The 22,950-nt window shown below is 35.7% G+C and overlaps 1 protein-coding gene across 1 annotated transcript in view; it reads right to left on the reverse strand.

Moving 5' to 3' along the window:
- LOC124231567 (bromodomain and WD repeat-containing protein 1-like) overlaps positions 1–22,950 on the reverse strand; it is a 122,865-nt gene that overhangs the window by 16,870 nt on the left and 83,045 nt on the right. The window contains exons 27-37 of the mRNA XM_046648358.1: positions 22,818–22,900; positions 19,223–19,334; positions 18,305–18,366; positions 10,531–10,686; positions 10,182–10,302; positions 9,062–9,187; positions 7,931–8,003; positions 6,965–7,006; positions 5,113–5,259; positions 4,067–4,219; positions 1,185–1,351 (exon numbers count right to left, since the gene is read on the reverse strand). Of these exons, the coding sequence (XP_046504314.1) occupies positions 1,185–1,351; positions 4,067–4,219; positions 5,113–5,259; positions 6,965–7,006; positions 7,931–8,003; positions 9,062–9,187; positions 10,182–10,302; positions 10,531–10,686; positions 18,305–18,366; positions 19,223–19,334; positions 22,818–22,900 (1,242 nt within the window). The remainder of the gene's footprint in view (positions 1–1,184; positions 1,352–4,066; positions 4,220–5,112; positions 5,260–6,964; positions 7,007–7,930; positions 8,004–9,061; positions 9,188–10,181; positions 10,303–10,530; positions 10,687–18,304; positions 18,367–19,222; positions 19,335–22,817; positions 22,901–22,950) is intronic.

The raw sequence follows: 22,950 nt of genomic DNA on the forward strand, positions 1-22,950 counted from the left end.
CAAGATAAAGACAAAGGGAAAATCTTGAAAGCAGCAAGAGAAAAACACTTTATGCAGTATGTACAAGGGAGGGAACCTCAATAAGATTAACAGCTGACTTCTCATCAGAAACAAGGGAGGGCAGTGGGATGAAATGCTCAAAATGTCAAATGAAAAACACCATCAAGTAAGAATTCTGTATCCAACACAACTAGTCTTAAAGAAAGAAAGTGGAATCAAGACATTCCCAGATAAACAAAGACTAACAGAATTTACTGCTAGCACATCTGCCTTACAAGAAGTACTAAAAGACTTCAGGCTAAAAAGAAATGACAGCAGATGTTAACTGAAATCCACAAAAATAAAGACCACTGGGGAACGGCAATTTATGCAGGAAAATATAAATAACAGTATAAATAATTTTTTATTCTTTATTAACTGATTTAAAAGACAACTGCATAGAACATAACAAAGCTGCAATCTGTTTGACAATAATAGCACAAATAATGGGGAAAAGGGAGCTAAACTAGAACAAAATTCTTATAACTATGGGAACTAAATAGTATTAATCTAAGTAGATTGTTCTGAATTGAGATGCACAATGTAATCCCCAGAACAACCATGAAGAAGCCCATCAAGGGCACAGTGCACAGTCAAACTGTACATGGAAACAAAGTGAACATTGAATGACTTCATTTTCGCATTTCCACACTTCAAAATACCTGTAAATTTGATGTTAACGTAAGCTACACAAAGAAGACAGAATATAAATATTAAATTACTGATGAAGAGACTAAACCTTGCATTTTATATTTCTTCTTTACAACTAATCCTCTTGTAAAAATAGGGTGCATTATATCTAATTGACATTTTCCCTTACATAATCAAATGTTCAATTGCCATACACAGTAATCATTGTACTCTCTGCATTAAAAAAAAGTTTCTTATGAAAAAGGTAAATGACACTTTAAATAATTAAGATTTTAAAAACTGATGCTTTTCATCAAACTTACAAATTTATGTAATGGCAAATCAATGCAACAGCTCTACATACACAGAATGCTTTAAAGCCATAAAAAAAATGGCTAGTCTTTTCTGAATATGCTGTACACTAAAATCATTAACAATTTTTAGCATAATAAAACCAAAGAAATAGCACCTGAAATTTTAAAAATTGCACACAAAGCCTACAATAACCAATTCACCTGATACTTCTGTTAGCCTGACTGACACGATTACATTTTCGCCGTCTCTTGAACCTCTGGCTTCTTCGAAGTTTTTCATTGAATTTCTGACCAAGTTTAAAATCAGAGGAGATTTTCTTCATTTTTTCTTCAAATAAGGCTGACAATCTCAAAGTCATACTGTAAATCTGCAAGAATGTGAGAGCAAAACTAGAACTACAAAATATCTTAGAAAATATTTTTATAAAACAAATTGTATAATTACTGAAGCTACTTGCAATCTATTATATCACTGTTACAGATAATGGCTGTTACTTATTTTACCTATTTCCCACTCCTTCTCTTCAGTGATATCTGCAAGAAACAGGCAGTGTCAAACATATACCTCTCAGATGAAAAGAATGTAGTTTTAAATCAAGCAACTCTCTAGAATTGAGGGCTTATGTCTATGTCAGTGGTTCTCAATTGGCTTTTCCCTTTTTCACATGTACATATACAAACCCCCATCATCTCCCCTTCTCCTAAAGTTAAGGTGGGAAGTTGGCTGGTTTGAAGACTGCTATTTAGGCAGCAAAAGAACAGTGTCTCCTTGGGCAACAGAACAAAAGCACTTTTACACCAGTCTGTACTTGTAATTTGACTGCCTTTGGTGCTACTTAGATCTAAATATGAATTACAGACAAAAGGATACCTTGCATCCAGTAGAAGAAAAAAATATAACCTAGAACTTAAATATATGTCAAAAGTTGTGTTTTTAACAATTTTTATAATTAAACAACATCAAATCTTTAAAAGAACAGCAAGGTGATCTTCAGTGCCACTAAAAATTACTTCTGGTCTAACTATGTATTTACCGGATGTACTCTTTACTCATCTACAATCATCCCTAAAAATAAGTGTAAAAGTATCAATATCAATAAAATAAAATAAAATATCAATCACTCTAATGCATGGCAGAGGAGGGTGGTGGAAACTATAACACTAGAGAACTTAAAAAAAAAAAAGTATGTGAGATACATGAATTTCCTATATAATTCATATATACACATACATATGTAAAGTGAATATAAGTGAAATTTGTAAAACCAGGTACAATTTTTAAGTCATAAGAGAAATGCAAATCAAAACCACAATGATGTAATACTTCATACTCATTAGGATGGCTACAATTTAAAAAAAAAAAAAAGAAGTTGGCAAGGATGTGAAGAAATTGGAATCCTCATATATTGCCAGTGGGAATGTAAAATGGAGCAGCCCTTATGGAATACAGTTCTGTAACATATTCCTGAAAACACTAAAAACAAAATTACCCTATGAAACAGCAATTCCACCCTTAGGTATATACCCAAGGAAACTGAGAGAAAGAACTCTTACAGACACCTTGTATTCCAACATTCATGGCAGAATTAATCACAATAGCTAAAAAGTAGGAATAACTCAAGTGGCAATCAAGGGATGAATGGATAAAACAAAATGTCACATCCACACAATGCAATATGATTCAACCATAAAAATGAATAATGTAGACAGATGCTACAACATGGATGAACCTTTAAGACATTTTGCTGAGTAAAATAAGCCAGACACAAAAGGACCAACATTGTATGATTCAACTTATATTACATATCTAGAAAAGGCAAATTCATTGAGATACAAAGTAGATTAGAGCTTACCAAGGACTGAGGGAAGGGCAGAATATAGTTATTGCTTTATGGTTACAAAGTTTCTGTTTGGAGTGATGAAACAGCTTTGGAAATAGATAGCAGTGATAGCTGAATAACTTTGTGAATATAAGTAATGCCACTAAATTGTACACTTAAAAACTGCTAACATGATAAATTTTATGTTATATATATTTAACCACAATTTTGAAAATTTGAATAATATACCAAAAACCATTAAACTGTACACTTTAAACGGGTGAGTTGTACAATGTATCCTCAAACATGTATTTTAAACAAAAGGGGGGAAAAACTTTTAATTATTCTCTCTAGAAATAAACAGTCTCATAAATGGTGAATATTGACAATAACAGAAGCTTGGAAAAAATGTTAGATTTTAATGTTAAACTGATCCAAAAAGCAATTCAAATATTGAGTGCAACGAAAGAGTTCCCAAATTGAGACAAGAATTAATAAAGCAGGAGGTGGGGTAATAAGTAATGAGGGGAAAGTGAAATAAAGGCAAAATGGTTAATTAGCAGCAATAATTCACTGATGATAGAGAAAGTGCTATAATATCAAGCAAGTGCTTTACTTTTAAAATCTTACTTCTCATTACTCTTGTTTATTTTTAATTACCCAGCACACTGGCTATAATGGGTGCGTTTTTGAAAATTCACCGAGAGTACATGAGCACTTTTGTATATTTATTATACTTCAACAAGTTTTGAAAAGTTATCCAATATATAACATTTTCACAAAAATTGAGGAGTGTATTCACTACTTGTGTTCCTAAATAATCAAATAGCTCATGCACTTCTCCTTCAGATCCAAAATATGAGTATGTTGTCAGAAGTCAAACCCTCACTTCAGATTTCCCTTTTCTTACTTTTAATATTGTTCTAGACTTTATCAGTAAGTTTCCCACCACTTTTCAAAATTCTCACATATATGAAAACATAGATTTTTCTCATCCTATATAACAAATCCAAATTTGTTCATTACACTGGTGCCCTCACGCCCATCAACCCTCATTTATTCATAAAACTTTAGGAAAGATAAACATTACTAGTTGTAAGGTAACAACAGCACATATCTGAGCAGTGGCAAAAGCTCTATTCTCAACAGCAAACTTGCTCTACTCACTTATCTTTAGTATTCCAACCTTTACAAGGAAGTAGAAAATTAGCATCTACACAGATCATGTATACTTTGTTATTTATACACCACTTTAAAAATTACCTTTGATCTTTTGTTCGGTGTATATGCTTTTGCATTGCTAAATATCAACCGGATGTCTTTGCAGAATTCCAAAGGGCTGTCATAATTTCCCGCTTCTAAAGTTTCCCTTACTGTTCCAAAATCCATTGGAGTATCTATAATATCTCGGTAGTCCTAGGTTTTAAAAATAATAATTAGTTCTAAGATTTGATTCCTACTTTTAGAAATATAAATGCATCAGATCTCTAAAATATTCAAAATGACAGAAGAGAAAAAGGTTAGAAGGATATTAAGAATCAGTAATTTTTAAAAAGAGGTCCAGACATACAGACAAGAAATGTACCAAAATGTTATACTTGGTAGCAAGATATGGAATGGTTTTTATTTCCTTCTTACACTCTTCTGTAATTTCCAAGCTTCCTACAGTAAATTTGTGCTTTATAATCTGACTTTTGGTTTTTACAATCATTTTCCATTCCACTACTGGAGGACCGAAGATAAACACTTCTAATCAACTTACAGTTTTACCGGGGCTGGGCCTACTTAGATAATAAATAACCACGTAGAATGCTCTCATTATTATGTAACACTGGTTAACTAAGTCTTTTTTTTTTTGGCAGGGAAGGAGTCGCCCTGAGTTAACACCTGTTGCCAATTTTCCTTTTCTTCCCCCTCCCCAAAGCCCCAGCACATGGTTGTATATCCTAGTTGTGAGTACTTGTAGTTCATCTATGTGAGCTGCCACCACAGCATGGCAACTGACAGACAGGAGGTGTGGTTCCAGGACCAGAAAATGAACCCAGGCCGCCAAAGCAGTGAGAGCCAAACTTTAACCACCAGGCCATCAGGGCTGGCTCTGGTTAACTAAGTCTTAACGTGAGTCACAGAGGTGTCCATAAATTCAAGAAAATTGCGTATAAAACTCTTCTACAGCTGACTTAGTGGTAAAAGAAGTTAACATAAAGCATAGACATCTTATTCTTCAAAATTTAATTCAAATACCTCTACCCCAATCTCGACTATACAAAACAAGAAAAGCCCCAAACATTCAAATAATGGTAACTTACTGGATATTCAACCAAATCAACAGGTTGTCTAAAAGGTTCAGAATCTTCACACTGAAAAATTAAGTTCACTAATTCCTTACACTGTTTCTTCCAGTTGCTTTCAACATAGTTGACTGCTTTGATACTCCTTTTTTTCCAATCATGGACCTAAAAATATATTCACAACATTAAAACATTTTTCAGTCTTGTAAAATCACACTCTGGTATGGTACAGTATGGTGGTAAAAACGCATCTGAGCTGTTGTCTTCCATATTATGCTATAAGAATGTGGCTACTTTGATCTTCCATGCACTTAGAAAAAATCCACTTTTTTGTAAAAAATCAACAACGTCACATCTGTTACTCTAAAAATATTTTTCATTCCAGCAGTTATCTCCCAAATTTAGAAAACATTTTCACAGAATGTGAAGTATCACACTGGATAATGTGGTAGGGAGAATAATGGCCCCCAAAGATGTCTACATCCTAATCTCAAGAACCTGTGAATATGTCACTTTACGTGGCAAAACGGACTATGGAGATGTGACTAAAGGTACAATCTTGAGATAAGGAGACGGTCCTGGATTATCAGGGCCTGCCTAATGTCATCACAAGGGTCCTTATAAGAGGGAGGAAGAGGGTTAGTCAGAGACTGGAAGATGATACACTGCTGACTTGACGATGGAAGAAGGGTACCATGAGCTTCCAGAAGCTGGAAAATGCAAAGAAACAGAACCAACCCTAAAATTTCCAGAAAGGAACAGAGCCATGCCAACACTTTGATTTTAGCACAGTGAGACCCATATCAAACTTCTAATCCACAGAACTGTAAAATAATACTTTTATTGTTTAAACCACTAGATTTGTAATTTGCTACAGCAGCCATGGCAAACAAATATTAAACAGATACTAAACATCTGAGAATCTGTTTAGAAATGAAATTATAAGAAAATGACAATCAGATGTTAATAATTTAAATCTAACTTTTCAATGTTATTTGGGGCAAGCACATTATGAAAATTAACGTGATAAAAAGCTTAAATTTAAGCAGCATTTGGATAAAACATAAAACGTTAACATTTTTAAGCATTGTCAGATTAATAACCTTTACTTTTAATTAAGCAACTACATTAGAACTTCAAGAGCTGCTGGTGACACCACAATTCTAACTATCCAATATGAAAAACTTATTTCCATACAACCTTCTGCTTAAACTCTTCTAACAAATCCTCATTATGGAAAAAGGTTGCTACCAAATGCTAGTTAATTTTCCCCTTAAAAGGTCTCATCTTCTTCCCTTCCTCTCCATTCCAAGCAAACACTATCATTGACTAGGGGCTCATCCTTTACTCCTAGATTCTTCCAATGAACTCCTAACTAACTTCCTTTAATGCCTCTCCTCTTATCCCTCAAAATCTATTTATCTTTTGGCTGTGCAATTGATTCTCTACTTTAAGTTTAAAAGAAATCCTTGGTTATCAGTATCACCATAATCTGCTCCCAACATAACAGCTAAACACAGCCACTTTGGTCACTAGTTCTAAGATTCAACCTCTACCCTAGTCAGGCCAGTGCCCTCACCAGTCCAGCGACATGCCACACATTCCTACTTTTTTGGCTTGGATCATAATATCCCCAGCTTTTTGAATGTCCTCTTCTTACTCCATCTCATTCAGAGAACACAGTTCAAATCAAAACTCTTTACGAAACCTTACCTAACTATCCACCTTTCAGTGGTTTCTCCCCTTTCTCTTACATAGTATTCAATATCTGTATCAACATAACTTTCCAAAGACAACATCTAAAATCTTACGTTGATTTTAAAACAAAGAGTAAGTAAACAAGAAAGGTCAATCAGGCAGATTAACTTACTCTCCTTCTTCTAGAAGATGTTTTAGGAAGATCACTATCATCCTAGGAATAAAATCAGAGCACATTACCTGTTAAAATTCTCATTAGAAATGTAATAATCTTAATAGGTCTCAGGAGGTTATAACTTAGCAAAATCTCAAAAGACAGACTCTATCACAGGATCTTTGTGGCACACAGACTCCAACAAACCAATCATTCTTAATAACCCTTTACACTCCCTAAGAACATGTAGTAATTCCTAAACATACCTATAAAAAGTTGCTTCGTGCATGTCTTAAATAGTACATTTAAAGCAGCTTTAAATTTGTATTTTATGTCTATCCAGAAAACCCTAGAAAGAGTCTCCTACAGTTCCTGGATTTCATACTTTATATATTTTCTTATTCTCTAAATCACTTACTAGTATATCCATTTTTATTCCAATATAAATTAGCATGAAAATCAGTGAACTACATAAGAGTTTGTGTAGAAAGTGACACTGTTTTTAAGAATATCCTTCCTACAAAGCTTGATTCCATATGAAGTGAAATTACACATCACTGATCATCTGCCTTACTTACACTTCAATACCATCTTGAGTGAAGGACTTTAGGGGACTGTGAGTAAAGTTCATTAATTGTTAATTACAATTAAATTCAACTTCCAGATACTGGTTTTACCAAAACTATTTCAGAAGTACCTTATAATACACCTTTCTCTAGCTAAAATTTGGAAAGAGAAGGTATTCTGCACGTGTTATTCACTTAGATATATTTTGTTTATTTGATATCAATTACTGGCTAACACAAATTACCTCATTGACCAGCTAGATAAAAAATACTACCTTTATCAAGAGCCCTATTTTCATAATTTATTGGCATATAGCAAGAATTGACATAGATAACCAGCATTTTCTACTTCACTCATTATTTTTAAGTTACCATTTAAAATTTACAAAAATGATTATAAAATTGACAAACTTCATACCAAATCCTCGGCATTTTGTTCATCATTTTCAGAAGTGTTAGAAAGTTCAGAGATATTTGTACAGTCTTGATTCCTAAAAAACAATTTTTCACTTTTTTAACAGCATGCAGACTTAGTTACTGTTGCTAAAGATTCAAACTACAGGTTAAGATAAAATAGTCCCCAACTACGCATGCCCAATCTCAAGCAGAGGACTACCAGGTTTTCACTCTACCCTCTCTGGAAAGAACTAACCCCCTTACAATATTGAAACTAAATTTGGGGGTTTTTTTCCAGTTAAGTATATATGGAAATTAAGCTGGTAATCCACAAATAACATATGTATGGCCTCAACTGGATGAATACAACAATGATTTTTTTCTAAGTATCTCACGAGTAATATTTATGCAGTGAGCCAAGAAAATGGTTGATTTGAGAAAAAGGGGAATAGAAAGAAAGAGGAAGTAGAAATTAAAGCATATTATATCTTAAGCTCACTATACATACAGAAGAAGAAAGTATGCTAAAGTATGGATATATCTAGGCATGAAGGAGATGAGAATGCGTATGTGATCTTCCTGAAAGAGAACAGAAGAGAGTTCTGGGCAAAAGGTAGTAAGTCCTCCAGACATGGGACAGATTCAACCCAGGAAAGTGAGACAGACTGGAGTTAGTAATTTCATAGTTTGTAGCTGGATAGTGAAAATCATGGCACAGCTTATAAATTATCCTCTCTGACATATGATTCTTTCAAAGAATTTTTATAGCTATGGGAAAATGCATATAAATCATACAGCAAAACTCATTAATTTTAAAGGAAACAGGCAGAGTAATCTGTCCAAAGTCACCCAGAATGTTCACTAGAAGAGACTACGTTATAACTTGGATCTCAATTTCCAGGTCAGTTTTCACCCCACTAATTAGTTTCCAATGCAAGAAAATACGTGGAATATGCACTCTCACAGGATATAATCCAAAACAGATTAAACTGTCATTCATTTACTGAAATCATAATCACAGTAAGGAGTAAAATGTCATTCAAAGTAACACATTAAAAGGGTATAATTCAGACCAAAAAAATTAAGAAAGGATGGCTACAAGAGCATAATATGCAAATACACTTTTTCATAAGAACTATATGAGGTCACTTACTTGATAAATTTTAAAAGTTGGTCAGTTATCTTCTTAGCTGATCTTGCAATTACACTCTCAGGTTCATTAAATGTTCTGGCATTATGTTCTATATATCTCACTTCCCAAATTAATGCAGATAGCCTCCTTCAAAACAAAAAGTAGGCAATTTAGGGCTTAGAAAATGAAAAGACAGAAAAGAAACCACATTTAAAAATCCAACATATTAAGCCAGCATGACATATTAATTAAACCATAAATGCAAAGTTACAACTAATAACCTTGCAATGCTCTCATCTTGATCATGGTCATGAGCAATTATACTGGATGCTGAACTGCAGAGAACAAATTTAAGGACCAAAAATCTTAACAGATGACATCATCACATCCAGAAAACCAAAAGAGTAACCTTTCATTTTCACAATGCCTATAGATACATTTGAAGCTGTTGAGACTTAATGAAGAAAATGTGTTAAATACCATCCTAAGAGAGTCAATGTCACCGTAAACTGGCAAAGTGGTTTTTGATCAAATGCACAATCCAATGTCCAACTACATATAAAATTATACCAACAAGGCGGACTCAAGAAAAAGGTTTTAGTAATGGTAATTTCTTGAAGTAGTTAAATTACAAAAAATAAAATACCATCAATTGAAAAAAAAAAAAAACCATTTGGAATAGGAAATTTTACAGTTAGCAGTGCTCTAGAAGCCAGAGGTAAAAAGTTCATAATGCTGTAGAATTAATCTTTCAAAGGCCAAAGTTCAATTAACTAAATTTCATTCTTAAATGGAGCAGCTCAAAAGAGGAATGTTAACATACATTAATAAACAAATACAATTTCTAACTACTTAACACAATTTGTAAGACAGACTACTAAAGATTTAGGAATGAAACATCATACATCGTATGTTTTCTTACCCACCAGGATCTTGCCCTACCTACCCACACGCATCTAGCACAATGTCTTACACAGAGGACCAAGAAATCACTATTATGAAAGAAGAGAATGAAATAGAAAATAATGTTAATCAGCCCCCTCTCCACCAATGTCACTATCAACCAACACTACCTCTGTATACTCTAGTTGGTATGGCCAAATATCTTTTCAAACTATTTTTGAAGTAGGTTTCTACCAACCTGTAAAATCGATTAACAAGTCTCATTCGAATTGTGTAAAGATCAGTTGGATAAGCTACCACAGTACAGTACTTCGGATACGTACATAGGTCAACTGGACCTGCAAAAGCTGCTGCTATATCTGTGAGGGCAGACAGAAGAATTTTTATCAATAAATCCATTACCTCTGAGTGATATTTCTCTACAAATCATTCATAAAATAGAGTTACATTTAACACTGCAGGGATAACTAAAAGGTAACAAATAGAAATTGCAGTAAAGAACATAACCAAAATTATGGTACTATTTTAAAACACTTTTATGGAAAAGAAAACTTGAGCATGAAACTTTTCACCCTGAAAAAACTTACCGAGATTCAAAAGTTGATCTATACCACTAATAATTCGTTCACATTCTTCGTCTCTTGATTTCTGACCCCATTCACCATCTTCTGGTTTGTACAGCAATTTCTCTAGCTCATCTGAAGTGACGGAAATACTAGCTCCTAATTCTTCAGGGGGATCAACTATGAATTCCACCAAAAAAAGAAAAAGAAAAAAAATCAATTGAAAAACAAACGTACACAATACTTAAATTCAATTGTCAAAGTTCATCAACAAGACACTAATTGTAAAGACAAAGCAGTTACTATACAGCAGATAAATCTGACAGACACCACCTAAATCCAATGATTAAAGTTGACACCCCCCAGAGCCACAATGGCCCAGCAGTTAAAGTTCAGTGTGCTACACTTCAGCAGCACGGGTTTGGTTCCTGGGCGCAGAGACACACCACTTGTCTGCCAGTAGCAATGCTGTAACAGCAGCTCACATAGAAGAACCAGAAGTTTTGTACATATACACAACTATGTACCGGAGCTTTGGGGAGAAAAAGGAAGAAAAACAGATGAAGACTGGCAACAGACGTTAGCTTAGGGTGAATCTTTACCTGCAAAATAGAGGAAATACTGGTCACATCAGCGTCATGGTGGAGTGACCACTCATGGTGGAGTGACCTTGCCCGAGAGTCTCTCCCCTCCAACATACAACAAAAAGGAGCAACCATATTCCAACAAAAAATATCCCAATAGCACAGGAATCCTTGGAGATTCACAGCAGTCATAGGACATAGGGCAGAGAGGCTGGAGCCCCCCCTCAGAGGAGAAGCTTGAACTGGGAGAGAGAGAACTTTGCTCCCTTCCCTGAAGACTGTGGTCGCTGCCGTGGGAGGTTCCGTGACAGAAGGACTAGGAGAGGGGTTGCGCATGGCAGGATCACCCAGGACTCCCTAGAGCCCTTGCAGCCTAGAGCGAAGCCCTCTAATGGAGAGACAGTTTTCACATGGGGTGACCTCATCAAGCCAAGACTCCAGGAGACCAGAGTGCGAGAACTGATTGGGAAACCAGGTCTGCAGGAAAGAGAAAGCACTCTCCACCCCAGCCAGCGCTGTGCCACGCCATCTCGGCTGAAGGCAGAGGGCCCAAAATACGGGGCTCTCAGCCCCCATCTAGTGGTGATAGGCTGTAACTGCAACTGAATAATATCACAATGAGAAAAAATCGTTACTTCCAGCATCAGGCAATTCATTAAATCTCCAGACCAGAGAGAAAATAAATACCTAGAATTATGTCCTGAAGACCCAGAAATAAGTAAACTAAACGACAATGAATTCAGAATAGCTATTGTCAGAAAACTCAATGAGGTGAAAGAAAACACAGAGAAACAATTCAACAAGTTCTGGAGATACTTCACAAAAGAGATTGAAACCATAAAGAAGAATCAATCAGAAATAGTAGAGATGAAAAAAAAAGGAAGAGAGAAAACAAAATACAGATTCCCTGAATGCTCATGTGGACACCATAGAGGGGCAAATCAGCATAATCGAAGATAGACATGTAGAATGGCTCCAGACAGAGGAGGACAGAGAACTAAGACTAAAACAGAAATGACGAAAATCTCCAAGAAATAGCCAACTCAATGAGGAAATGCAACATAAGAATTATAGGTACCCAAGAAGGTGAAGAGAAGCAGAATGGAGCACAAAGCATGCTCAAAGAAATAAGAGCAGAGAAGTTCCCAAATCTAGGGAATGAGAGAGAAATGTGTGTGGAGGAAGCTTTCAGATCTCCTAGATTTCTCAATGTAAAAAGACCTACTGCAAGGCATATAGTAGCAAAACTGGCAAAAATGAATGACAAACAAAGAATACTCACGGCAGCAAGGCAGAAGAAAATGACCTACAAAGGAACCCCTATCAGACTTTCAGCAGACTTCTCTGCAGAAACCTTACAAGCTAGGAGAGAATGGAATGACATATTCAGAACTATAAAAGATAAAAATCTTCAGCCAAGAATACTCTATCCAGCAAAAATATCCTTCAGATGTGAGGCAGAAATTAAATCTTTCCCAAACAAAAGCTAAGGGACTTCGTAGCCCTGAGACCTCCCCCACAACACGAAATCCTCAAGAAGGCCCTCACACCTAACAAAAGGAAAAAAGGGAGAAAGGGGTGGCAAAACACAGAGGAAGGAGACAGATAGAATCAGAATAGGATAGCAAATACTCAACTATAGCATTAGGATAAAGGGAAGGAAAACACCAAAAAAAAGACAGTCTTGTCACTATAACCACAAACTCACAACACAAGTTGGAATAAGATATGAAAATAATAACTTAGGAGGAGAGGAGGAAAGGGACTGATTCAGTTTAGGCTAAGGAAGTAAGAGGCCATCAGAAAATGGACTATGTTATGCACGACATTCTCAATACAAACTTCAGGGTAGCCGCTAAACTGAAAAGCAGAACACAGACACAAAAAGTAAATACGGAAAAAAACTAAGAAACACAGCATAAGAAACTGCAGAAGCCAAATGGGTAGACCAAACCACACAGGACAAGAAACAAAGGAAATGCAGGAAAACCAGAAAACGAGTGACAGAATGACAACATTAGGCCCTCATACATCAATAATCACCCTCAATGTAAATGCAGTGAACTCTCCAATAAAAAGACACAGAAGGTCAAGATGGATTACAGAACAAGATCCAACAATTCGTTGTCTCCAGGAAACGCACCTCAGCTCCAATGACAAATACATGCTCAGAGTGAAGGGGTAGAAGACGATACTCCAAGCTAATGGCAAACAAAAGAAAGCAAGTGTCACAATACTTATATAAGACAAAGTAGATTTCAAGATAAGGCAGGTAAACAGAGACAAAGAGGGTCAGTATATAATGATCAAAGGGACGCTTTATCAAGAAACAATGCTTATAAATATCTATGCACCCAACACAGGAGCACCAAAGTTCATAAAGCAACTATTAACAAACCTAAAAGAAGATATCAAAAATAAGAGAATAATAGTAGGGGACCTCAACACCCCACTCACATCATTGGACAGATCATCCAGACAGATAATCAACAAGGGAACAGTGGAATTAAACGAAAAGCTAGAATAGTTAGACTTAATAGACATACATAGAACACTTCATCTAAAAACTGCAGAATACACATTCTTCTCAAGTGCTCATGGAACATTCCCAAGGATACACCATATGTTGGGAAACAAAGCAAGCATCTATAAATTCAAAAAAATTGAAACAACAACAAGCATCTTCTCCGATCATAATGCTATAAAGCTAGAAATTACAAGAAAAAAGGTGAGAAAGGGACAAAGATGTGGAGACTAAGCAATATGCTACTGAAGAAGCAATGGATCATTGAAGAAATTAAAGAAGAAATAAAAAAATATCTGGATAAATGAAAATGATAACACGCCATAGCAACTCATATGGGATACAGTAAAAGCTGTATTAAGAGGGAAATTCATCGCAATACAGGCACACCTTAACAAACAAGAAAAATCCCAAAATAAGCAATCTCAAATTACACCTAACTGAATTAGAGAAAGAAGAACAAACGTAGCTGAAAGTCAGCAGGAGAGAAACAATAAAAATCACAGAAATAAATGCTATTGAAACAAAAAAGGCATAGAAAGGATCAATGAAACAAAGAGCTAGTTATTTGAGAAGATAGATAAAATTGATAAACCCCTAGCCAGACTTACAAAGAAAGGAAGAGAGAAAGCTCAAATAAACAAAATCAGAAATGAAAGAAGACAAGTAACAACAGACTCCACAGAAACACAATGGATTATAAGAGAATACTATGAAAAACTATATGCCAACAAAATGGATAACCTAGAGGAAATGGATAAACTGTTAGACTCTTACAATTTCCCAAAGCTAAGTCAAGAAAAAGCAGACAATCTGAAAAGACAAATCACAAGGAAAGAGATTGAAGCAGCAATCAAAAGCATCCTGAAGAATAAACTCCCAGGACCAGACACCTTTCCTGGGGAATTGTACCAAACTTTCAGAGAGGATTTAATACCTATCCTTTTCAAGCTATTCCAAAAAATTAGGGGGGATGGAACACTTCCTAACACATTCTACGAGGCCAACATCACGCTGAAACCAAAGCCTGACAAGGACAACACAAGAAAGGAGAACTACAGGCCAATATCACTGATGAACATAGATGCAAAAACTCTCAACAAAATTTTGGCAACTCGAATTCAGCAATACATCAAAAGGATCATATACCATGATCAAGTGGGATTCACAGCAGGGACACAGGGATGGTTCAACATCTGCAAATCAATCAACATGATACACCACATCAACAAACTGAGGAATAAAAACCACACGATCATGTCAATAGATGCAGAGAAAGCATTTGACAAGATCCAACAGCCACTTATGATAAAAACTCAGAACCAAATGGGGATAGAAGGAAATTACCTCAACATAATAAAGGCCATATACGACAAACCCACAGCCAAAAACTGAGCACCATCCCTCTGAAAACAGGAACGAGACAAGGATGCCCTCTATCACCAGTCTTATTCAACACAGTACTGGAGGTTTTGGCCAGAGCAATTAGGCAAGAGAAAGGAATAAAAGGAATCCAAATAGGGAGGGAAGAAGTGAAACTCTCGCTGTTTGCAGACAACATGATCTTATATAAAGAAAACCCCAAATAATCCTTTGGAAAACTTTTAGAAATAATCAACAACTACAGCAAAGTTGCAGGGTATAAAATCAACTTACATAAATCAGTAGCATTTCTATACTCTAATAACGAACTAACAGAAAAAGAACTCAAGAACACAATACCATTCACAATCCCAACAAAAAGAATAAAATACCTTGGGGTGAATTTAACTAAGGAAGTGAAAGACCTACACAACGAAAACTACAGGACTTTCCTGAAAAAAAATGGATGATGACTTTAAGAGATGGAAAGACATTCCACGCATATAGATTGGAAGAATAAACATAGTTAAAATGTCCATACTACCTAAAGCAATCTACAGATTCAACACAATCTCAATCAGAATCCCAATGACATTCTTTACAGAAACAGAACAAACAATCCTAAAATTCAAATGGGGCAGCAAAAGATGCCAAATTGCTAAAGCAATCCTGAGAAAAAAGAACAAAGGTGGAGGCATCACAATCCTTGACTTCAAAACATACTACAAAGCTACACTAATCAAAACAGCATGGTACTGATACAAAAAAAGGTGCACAGATCAATGGAACAGAACTGAAAGCCCAGAAATAAAACCACACATCTTTGGACAGCTAATCTTTGACAAAAGAGCTGAGGGCATACAATGGAGAAAAGAAAGTCTTTTCAACAAATGGTGCTGGGAAAACTGGACAGCCACATGTAAAAGAATGAAAATTGACCATTCTTTTTCACCATTCACCAAAATAAACTCAAAATGGATCAAAGACCTAAAGCTGAGACCTGAAATCATAAGGCTTCTAGAAGAAAATGTAGGCAGTACACTCTTTGACATCACTATTAAAAGGATCTTTTCGGACACCATGTCTTCTCAGACAAGGGAAACATAGAAAGAATAAACAAATGGGACTTCATCAGACTAAAGAGCTTCTTCAACGCAAATGAAAACAAGACTGAAACAAAAAACCCACTAAGTGGGAAGAAATATTTGCAAGTCATACATCCGACAAAGGGTTAATCTCCATAATATATAAAGAACTCACACAACTCAACAACAAAAAATCAAACAGCCCAATCAAACAATGGGCAGGAGACATGAACAGATATTTCTGCAAAGGAGATATACGTATGGCCAACAGGCACATGAAAAGATCCTCAACATCGCTGATCATCAGGGAAATGCAAATCAAAACTACAAGATATAACCTTACACCCATTAGAATGACAAAAATAACTAAAACTAATAGTAACAAATGTTGGAGAGGTTGTGGAGAAAAAGAAACCCTCATACACTGCTGGTGGGAATGCAAACTGGTGCAGCCACTATGGAAAACAGCATGGAGATTCCTCAAAAAATTAAAAATAGAACTACCATACAACCCAGCTATCCCACTAGGGGGATCTATCCAAAGAGCTTCAAGTCAGTAATTCCAAAAGTCCCATGCACCCCAATGTTCACTGCAGCATTATTCACAATAGCCAAGACATGGAAGCAACCTAAGTGCCCATCAACTGATGACTGGATAAAGAAGATGTGGTGTATATATATACAATGGAATACTACTCAGCCATAAAAAGAACAAAATCATCCCATTTGCAACAACATGGATGGAACTTGAGGGAATGAGGTTAAGTGAAATAAACCAGACAGAGAAGAACAATCTCTGTATGACTCCACTCATATGAGGAATTCAAAATGTAGACAAAGACAACAGATTAGTGGTTAGCAGGGAAAGGTGGGGTGGGGAGTGAACACAAAGGGTGAAGGGGTGCACCTACAACACAACTGACAAACAATATACAACTGGAATTTCACAATATTGTAACCTATCATTAACTCAACAAAAATTAAAAAAAAAAATGGTGAGGGTAAAGGACAAAAGTTTTTTCATGTTTTATGGGGCTGGCACAGTGGCACAGTGGTTAAGTTCACAAACTCCACATCGGTGGCCTGGGGTTCGCATCCCACGCAAGGACGTACACACCAATCATCAAGCCATGCTGCGGCGGCATCCTACATACAAAATAGAGGAAGAATGACAAAGATGTTAGCTCAGGGACGATCTTCCTCAAGCAAAAAAGAAGCAGATTGGCAACAGATGTTAGCTCAGGATCAATCTTCCTCATTTAAAAAAAAGTTTTTGCATGTTTTTATGTTGAATAAACATTAATATAAAAGAAAGCTTGATAGTGAAGAAATGGAAGCAAGAAATACAGAGCACCCCTTCAAAAAGTTTAGCAAGAGGTGGGGCTGGCCCCATGGCCAAGTGGTTAAGTTCATGCTCTCTGCTTTGGCGGTACAGGGTTTCGCCGGTTTGAATCTTGGACACGGACATGGCACCGCTCATCAAACCATGCTGAGGTAGCATCCCCCATGCCACAACTAGAAGGACCCACAACTAAAAATACACAACTATGTATCAAAGGGCTTTGGGAGAAAAAGGAAAAATTTTAAAAATCTTAAAAAAAAAAAAGTTTAGCAAGAGGGAACTAATTCAGTAGCTAAAATGTTCAATAAAGCCAACGGAAAGATATTTTAAGGTACAAGAGACAAGTTCAAACTTGAATGCAGAAAGGAGAAAACTAACATTGTTGAAGGGAATAAATTAGGTCTAAGTACCACCAAGTCCAACAGAAGTTAAAAGCAGTGGGATGGCAAGCACGGGAGGAAGGGGCTGGATCTGGAACAGAGACATCTCCCTCTCACAGGAAAGGAACGGACAAGCCTGAGTAAGACAGACCAGTTGAGGTAAAGCAGAAGAGAGATGGAAGTCATGTTAGTTTTTCTTTGAAGGAAGAACAAGGGTAACAGAGTAAGGATGAGGAGAAGGAAATGGAGGCTATGTGAAGGAAATCAGGAAGTTTAAAGAAGGGTCACATAAGAAATGACACGGGCTACAAAGATACAGTCAGCATCCAGCTCGAAACTTAGGATAAGAATCAATGAACCAGAAACACATAATTCTACTAATTTCTTTTAGTAAAGCTCACTGTTACCATAATAATTTGAAAACATTTCTCAAAAAATACAAATGCACTCTAAGTACATTAGTAAGATAAAAAATTGAAAACATAAAGGTAAAATATTTTCATTATTTAACAATTACATACCATTATCAGGAATCGGTTCCATGTCCCATGGGCTAAGTTTTTCAATTTCAGTATTGTCCCACCTGTTAAAACCAAAAAAAAAGAAAAAAAAAAAAGTCTGGTTAGGCTTTCATCAAGACAACTGGTGGCTAATAACTAGATATCCACTACAACAGTAAACGAAATGTGAAAATTAACCTCATTGTTGCAATGAAAGTTTAAATATTAACAGTAAAATATTTTTAGAAGGCTACACTATAGGAAAGAAGTGTAAACCTGTAATGGTGGGTTCAAGGACAAAACCAGAAATACTGCATGGCCTACAGCCAGAGTAAGTGAAGAAAAACTCAAAGACAGTGTGAAGGCCTTGAATGCCATGCTTCAGAACGTGGACTTCATTCCACAGCCAATGGAAATAAAGCAGAAAAAAAAAAAAATCTGTGCTGTATCTTCCCAACCCCCTCACCCTTACATAGTTGTATATCTTAGTTGCAGGTCCTTCTAGTTGTGGGATGTGGGACGCCGCCTCAACGTGGCCTGACGAGCGGTGCCATGTCCGCGCCCAGGATCTGAACCCTGGGCCACCACAGCAGAGCACGCGAACTTAACCACTCGGCCAAGGAGCCAGCCCCAGCACAGATTTTTTTGAACAAGGGAAACTATGTAATATATGCTCCTGAAAAATGATGCACTCTTAGGTTGAGGAAACAGGTGGCTACAGAAATGGTCCCAGGCAAATTAGCAGAACCTGCTCCAAGGGGGGCACTAGTGAAAAGCAAATAACAGGGGCATGCTAGAGAGACACTGCAGAGGTGAAACTGACATGACTTAATGACAAAGTAAACAGTCATTTTTTAACCTGAAACATATTAGTTATTCATTCAATATGCCACAATGAACAAACATTTGTAGATGATTTATTTTCATCTGCATACAGACCTAACAATGTAACACTGGAAATGACTATCAGGGTACTGTCGCTGATAAGGCTCTTGACTTAGCACCGTTCCAAACCACCAAGCATCATCAATGATAGAACGGAACCTGTCACCTATGAGAGAGATGACGGAGTCTAAGACATTAATTTGCTAACATTAACATTTTTAATTTATAAAAACCGTATGATACAGATAAAAACAGAAATCAAAGTATATTTTTATCTTGAAATTAGCCATCCTTCCCCACTTCCCAGAATCTTCAGTGATAAAATAGATGTAAAAAAAGAAACGTTACACTCAGCAATTTATTGTAGAGTATATAACCATATCACATATAGATTAAAAGGGTTTATGACTAGGTTCCGTTGCTTAGTGAATGCAAACACCCACTCCAAAATAAGTTATACCACATTTTACAACATGAAACAAGAACAAAGTTCAACAAAACTCAAAAACCTTTTACAATAATGTATACTATCAATAAATACTTGTTTAGTAATTAAATATACACTTATGAAATATAACATTTCCTAAGGAATAACACAAATTATAAAAGTAACTATGATTAGAATTTAACCCATGATTATTCTAAAGTTCTTCCTATATAAATATCTCCACATAAACAGTGCTCTAATTCTTAAGATCTCATAATAAAAATCAGGTCTAAATGTACCCTCAAAAATGCTTATTTATTATTTAAAAGAATTAAACATCTACGTATTCCATCATGTCGGCATAAGAGAAACACAAGCAATATGATCTTAGGAGGGCTCCTATACAAACCAAAATAACTAAAACTAATATTTCAACTGAGTTCAGTGATTTTAGATTATACACATTTCTATGTATTCTACAACAATAGCACTTCTAGAGAAATGAACTGCATTTGATCTTTTACATATATTACAAAAGAAACAGAGTGCCATAAGAACCCTCTCTCTTCTGTCCCATCCATCCCACTGTTTTCAAAACAAAATCAATAAGGAAAAAAAAAAGTCACTTATCCAGCATTAAGAATTCTTTGGTAGATTAACAATTCTTTCTTCAAGGAAAGTTTTACCGAAACAATATTTCGCCCCTAAGAATGAGAATATTTACATAACAAAATACCACAAATAGTCTTCATTAATAAAGTATGCTTACAGTGAATTCTCCACAAAACTGAAAAAACAATAGCAATATCAGAACTATCAGAGCTACATGTTTGAAGGTTCTTAACATATTTTCAAATTCATGTAAACAAGACTTTTGTATACACTTTCCTTAAAAATCACTAGAAACCCATAAGCCCCTCATCCCGATACCCATCTCTCTACCATTGATAAGATTCTACTTTTGATAGTATTTCATTAATACAGATATCCTAAAACAACACTTCAACTGCAGAAAGAAATCTAAGTTCATTTTTTTCATGAAAAGCATATACTAAAACTTTGATATAATACCATGTTTTCTGTCATGTAAACAACCTAATTTAGCACAAATGTCAATTACAATATTTTTTACAATATTCTTGTAATAATAATAAATCCAGCAGCTTCAATTTGAGAAGCCTAATATAAAAACATATGGTTATAAGAGAGTCAGTTCTCTGATAACAAGAACTCACTTTATATTGTTTTTCTTCCCTATTCATCTAATACTAGAAGATACTTTCAGTTTAGACAAAAGTTTCTTCAGTGTAAAACTAAGACTTTAAATTAAAAGGAGCCCTAAAAAACTACTTTTCTCATGGTAAACTGGCCCTCCTATTACATTAAGAATTTTCAAATAAACCTATTTTGACTATTCAAGAGTAGGATAAACAGCTGCTGCGTAAAGTTCTCAACATAGTAAAAATAGAAACAAGAAACTTCCTCTAACAGCACTGCTCAAACTTTAGGAAAATAAGTAAGATTTTATGGAGGAGCAAAAATGAATTAATTAGTAAAGAAGATCTGGTACAAAAATTTATCTACCACAAAATAAAACAAAAACTACTAAAATACAAGAGGCAACTGGGAATCCCTCTTTAGAGTTTCGCTGTACAGATTTAAGTTTAAAAAGAATTCTGTATGAACATGTTGGCAGAACAAAATGAGAGCTTCTAACTTACAGATCATGGGGGTTGAAAAAACATAACAGACGGGAAACTTTAAAGTTCTTTGAGTCTTGACTACATGACTTGTTAACTCCCACATACTCCAGCTGTCTCATCTTTATTTTTTTGTGGCTAAATGTTTTTCTTCAAGAAAACTTTCCTTTACCTCTGGTCCCAAAATAACCTTGATTACTTGTGAGAACACTAACTTTAAAAAGAGTCAACTAAGAGCAACCACACTTTCTGACAATCTTTTGTTTCCAACAGAGATGGCTCAGGGAATTTATCTAAAATTTACCTATGTGTAGCACCTGTAGAAAAAGGCAGCAGTAACCAGGAAAATTAATGAGGGCTTAACATCATTTATGAATGTGTGCAAGAGATGACACAGCCTGAGTAAAACTTAATATTTCTAATAAAAGATAAAAGCCAAATAAGCTATCCTAAGTGACTAAAGTCAAACTCAACACATGAGCTCCCCAGATAGCATTACATACTGACAAGCAATATATGACACTTTTCATATATTTTTATATAGTGAGTAATCTATGAAGCAGATGCTACAGTTGCTAACTGACACAATGTCGTCTTGAGATTAGTGCTCTACACAAGTCCAAGCAAGGGAGCCCAGCAGCCCACCTTACATGGGCACCATGAACACAACATTCAAGTGAGTTAGTGCCTACATTGAAGTGATTTTATTTTTTCTGTCCGCCATACATTTCATGGTTATAAAGCATAAGTGTTACATAATTTTTTTATTTTTTTTAAAGGAATGGTTTCCTCAAGTCAACCTGTTTAAGTTTGCGTTGATATGACAGCAAAGGTAAAATATTCTGGTATGCCAGAATATCACCAGTGTGAAACCTGCATTATTTTTCAACTTCCTGATTATTTTACATCATAGGATAATTTTGTGAATTCCACCAGTGTCACATTAAAGATAATGAGAGATAATGCAGTGTGGGGAAGTCTGAAGGAAATAAAAGGTCTACTCTAGCCTATAGTCAATGACTAAGAAAGAATCCTTTCTGAATGTCACATACCCTAAGAACAGAAGAAATGTTGCTTGGCTAAAAAGTCTAAGGAGCAGTAAGTACCAAGCCCTAAGCAAAACATACTTATCACTCACTTATATGTCTTTCCAGAATTTACATGTTTGCATTCACCATAATAAGCAGCACCACAACCAAAAACTTAGACCAATAAAATGAGAGATTAATTTTTCTTTTTTTTTTGAGGAAGATTAGCCCTGAGCTAACTACCACCAGTAGTACTCTTTTTGCTGAGGAAGACTGGCCCTGAGCTCACATCCGTGCCCATCTTCCTCTACTTTATATGTGGGATGCCTACCACAGCATGGCTGGCCAAGCAGTGCCATGTCCGCACCTGGGATCCGAACCTGGGAACCCCGGGCCACGAGAGAGGAACATGCGCACTTAACCTCTGCGCCACTGGGCCAGCCCCAAAAGATTAATTTCTAAGGGTACATAAAACTCAATAAAAACAGACTTACAAGACTGCCAATTCCTCTGTCTTGCTTCATCGTAAAATTGACGCAATACAAGAAAGTCAATAACATCTGGCATGTCATGATATCTAAACAAAAATAAAAGATGATTAAATTACTTGTGAAGCCAGTTATAGTC

This window comes from Equus quagga, chromosome 21, assembly GCF_021613505.1.
Source record: "Equus quagga isolate Etosha38 chromosome 21, UCLA_HA_Equagga_1.0, whole genome shotgun sequence".
Classification (NCBI taxonomy): Eukaryota; Metazoa; Chordata; class Mammalia; order Perissodactyla; family Equidae; genus Equus; species Equus quagga.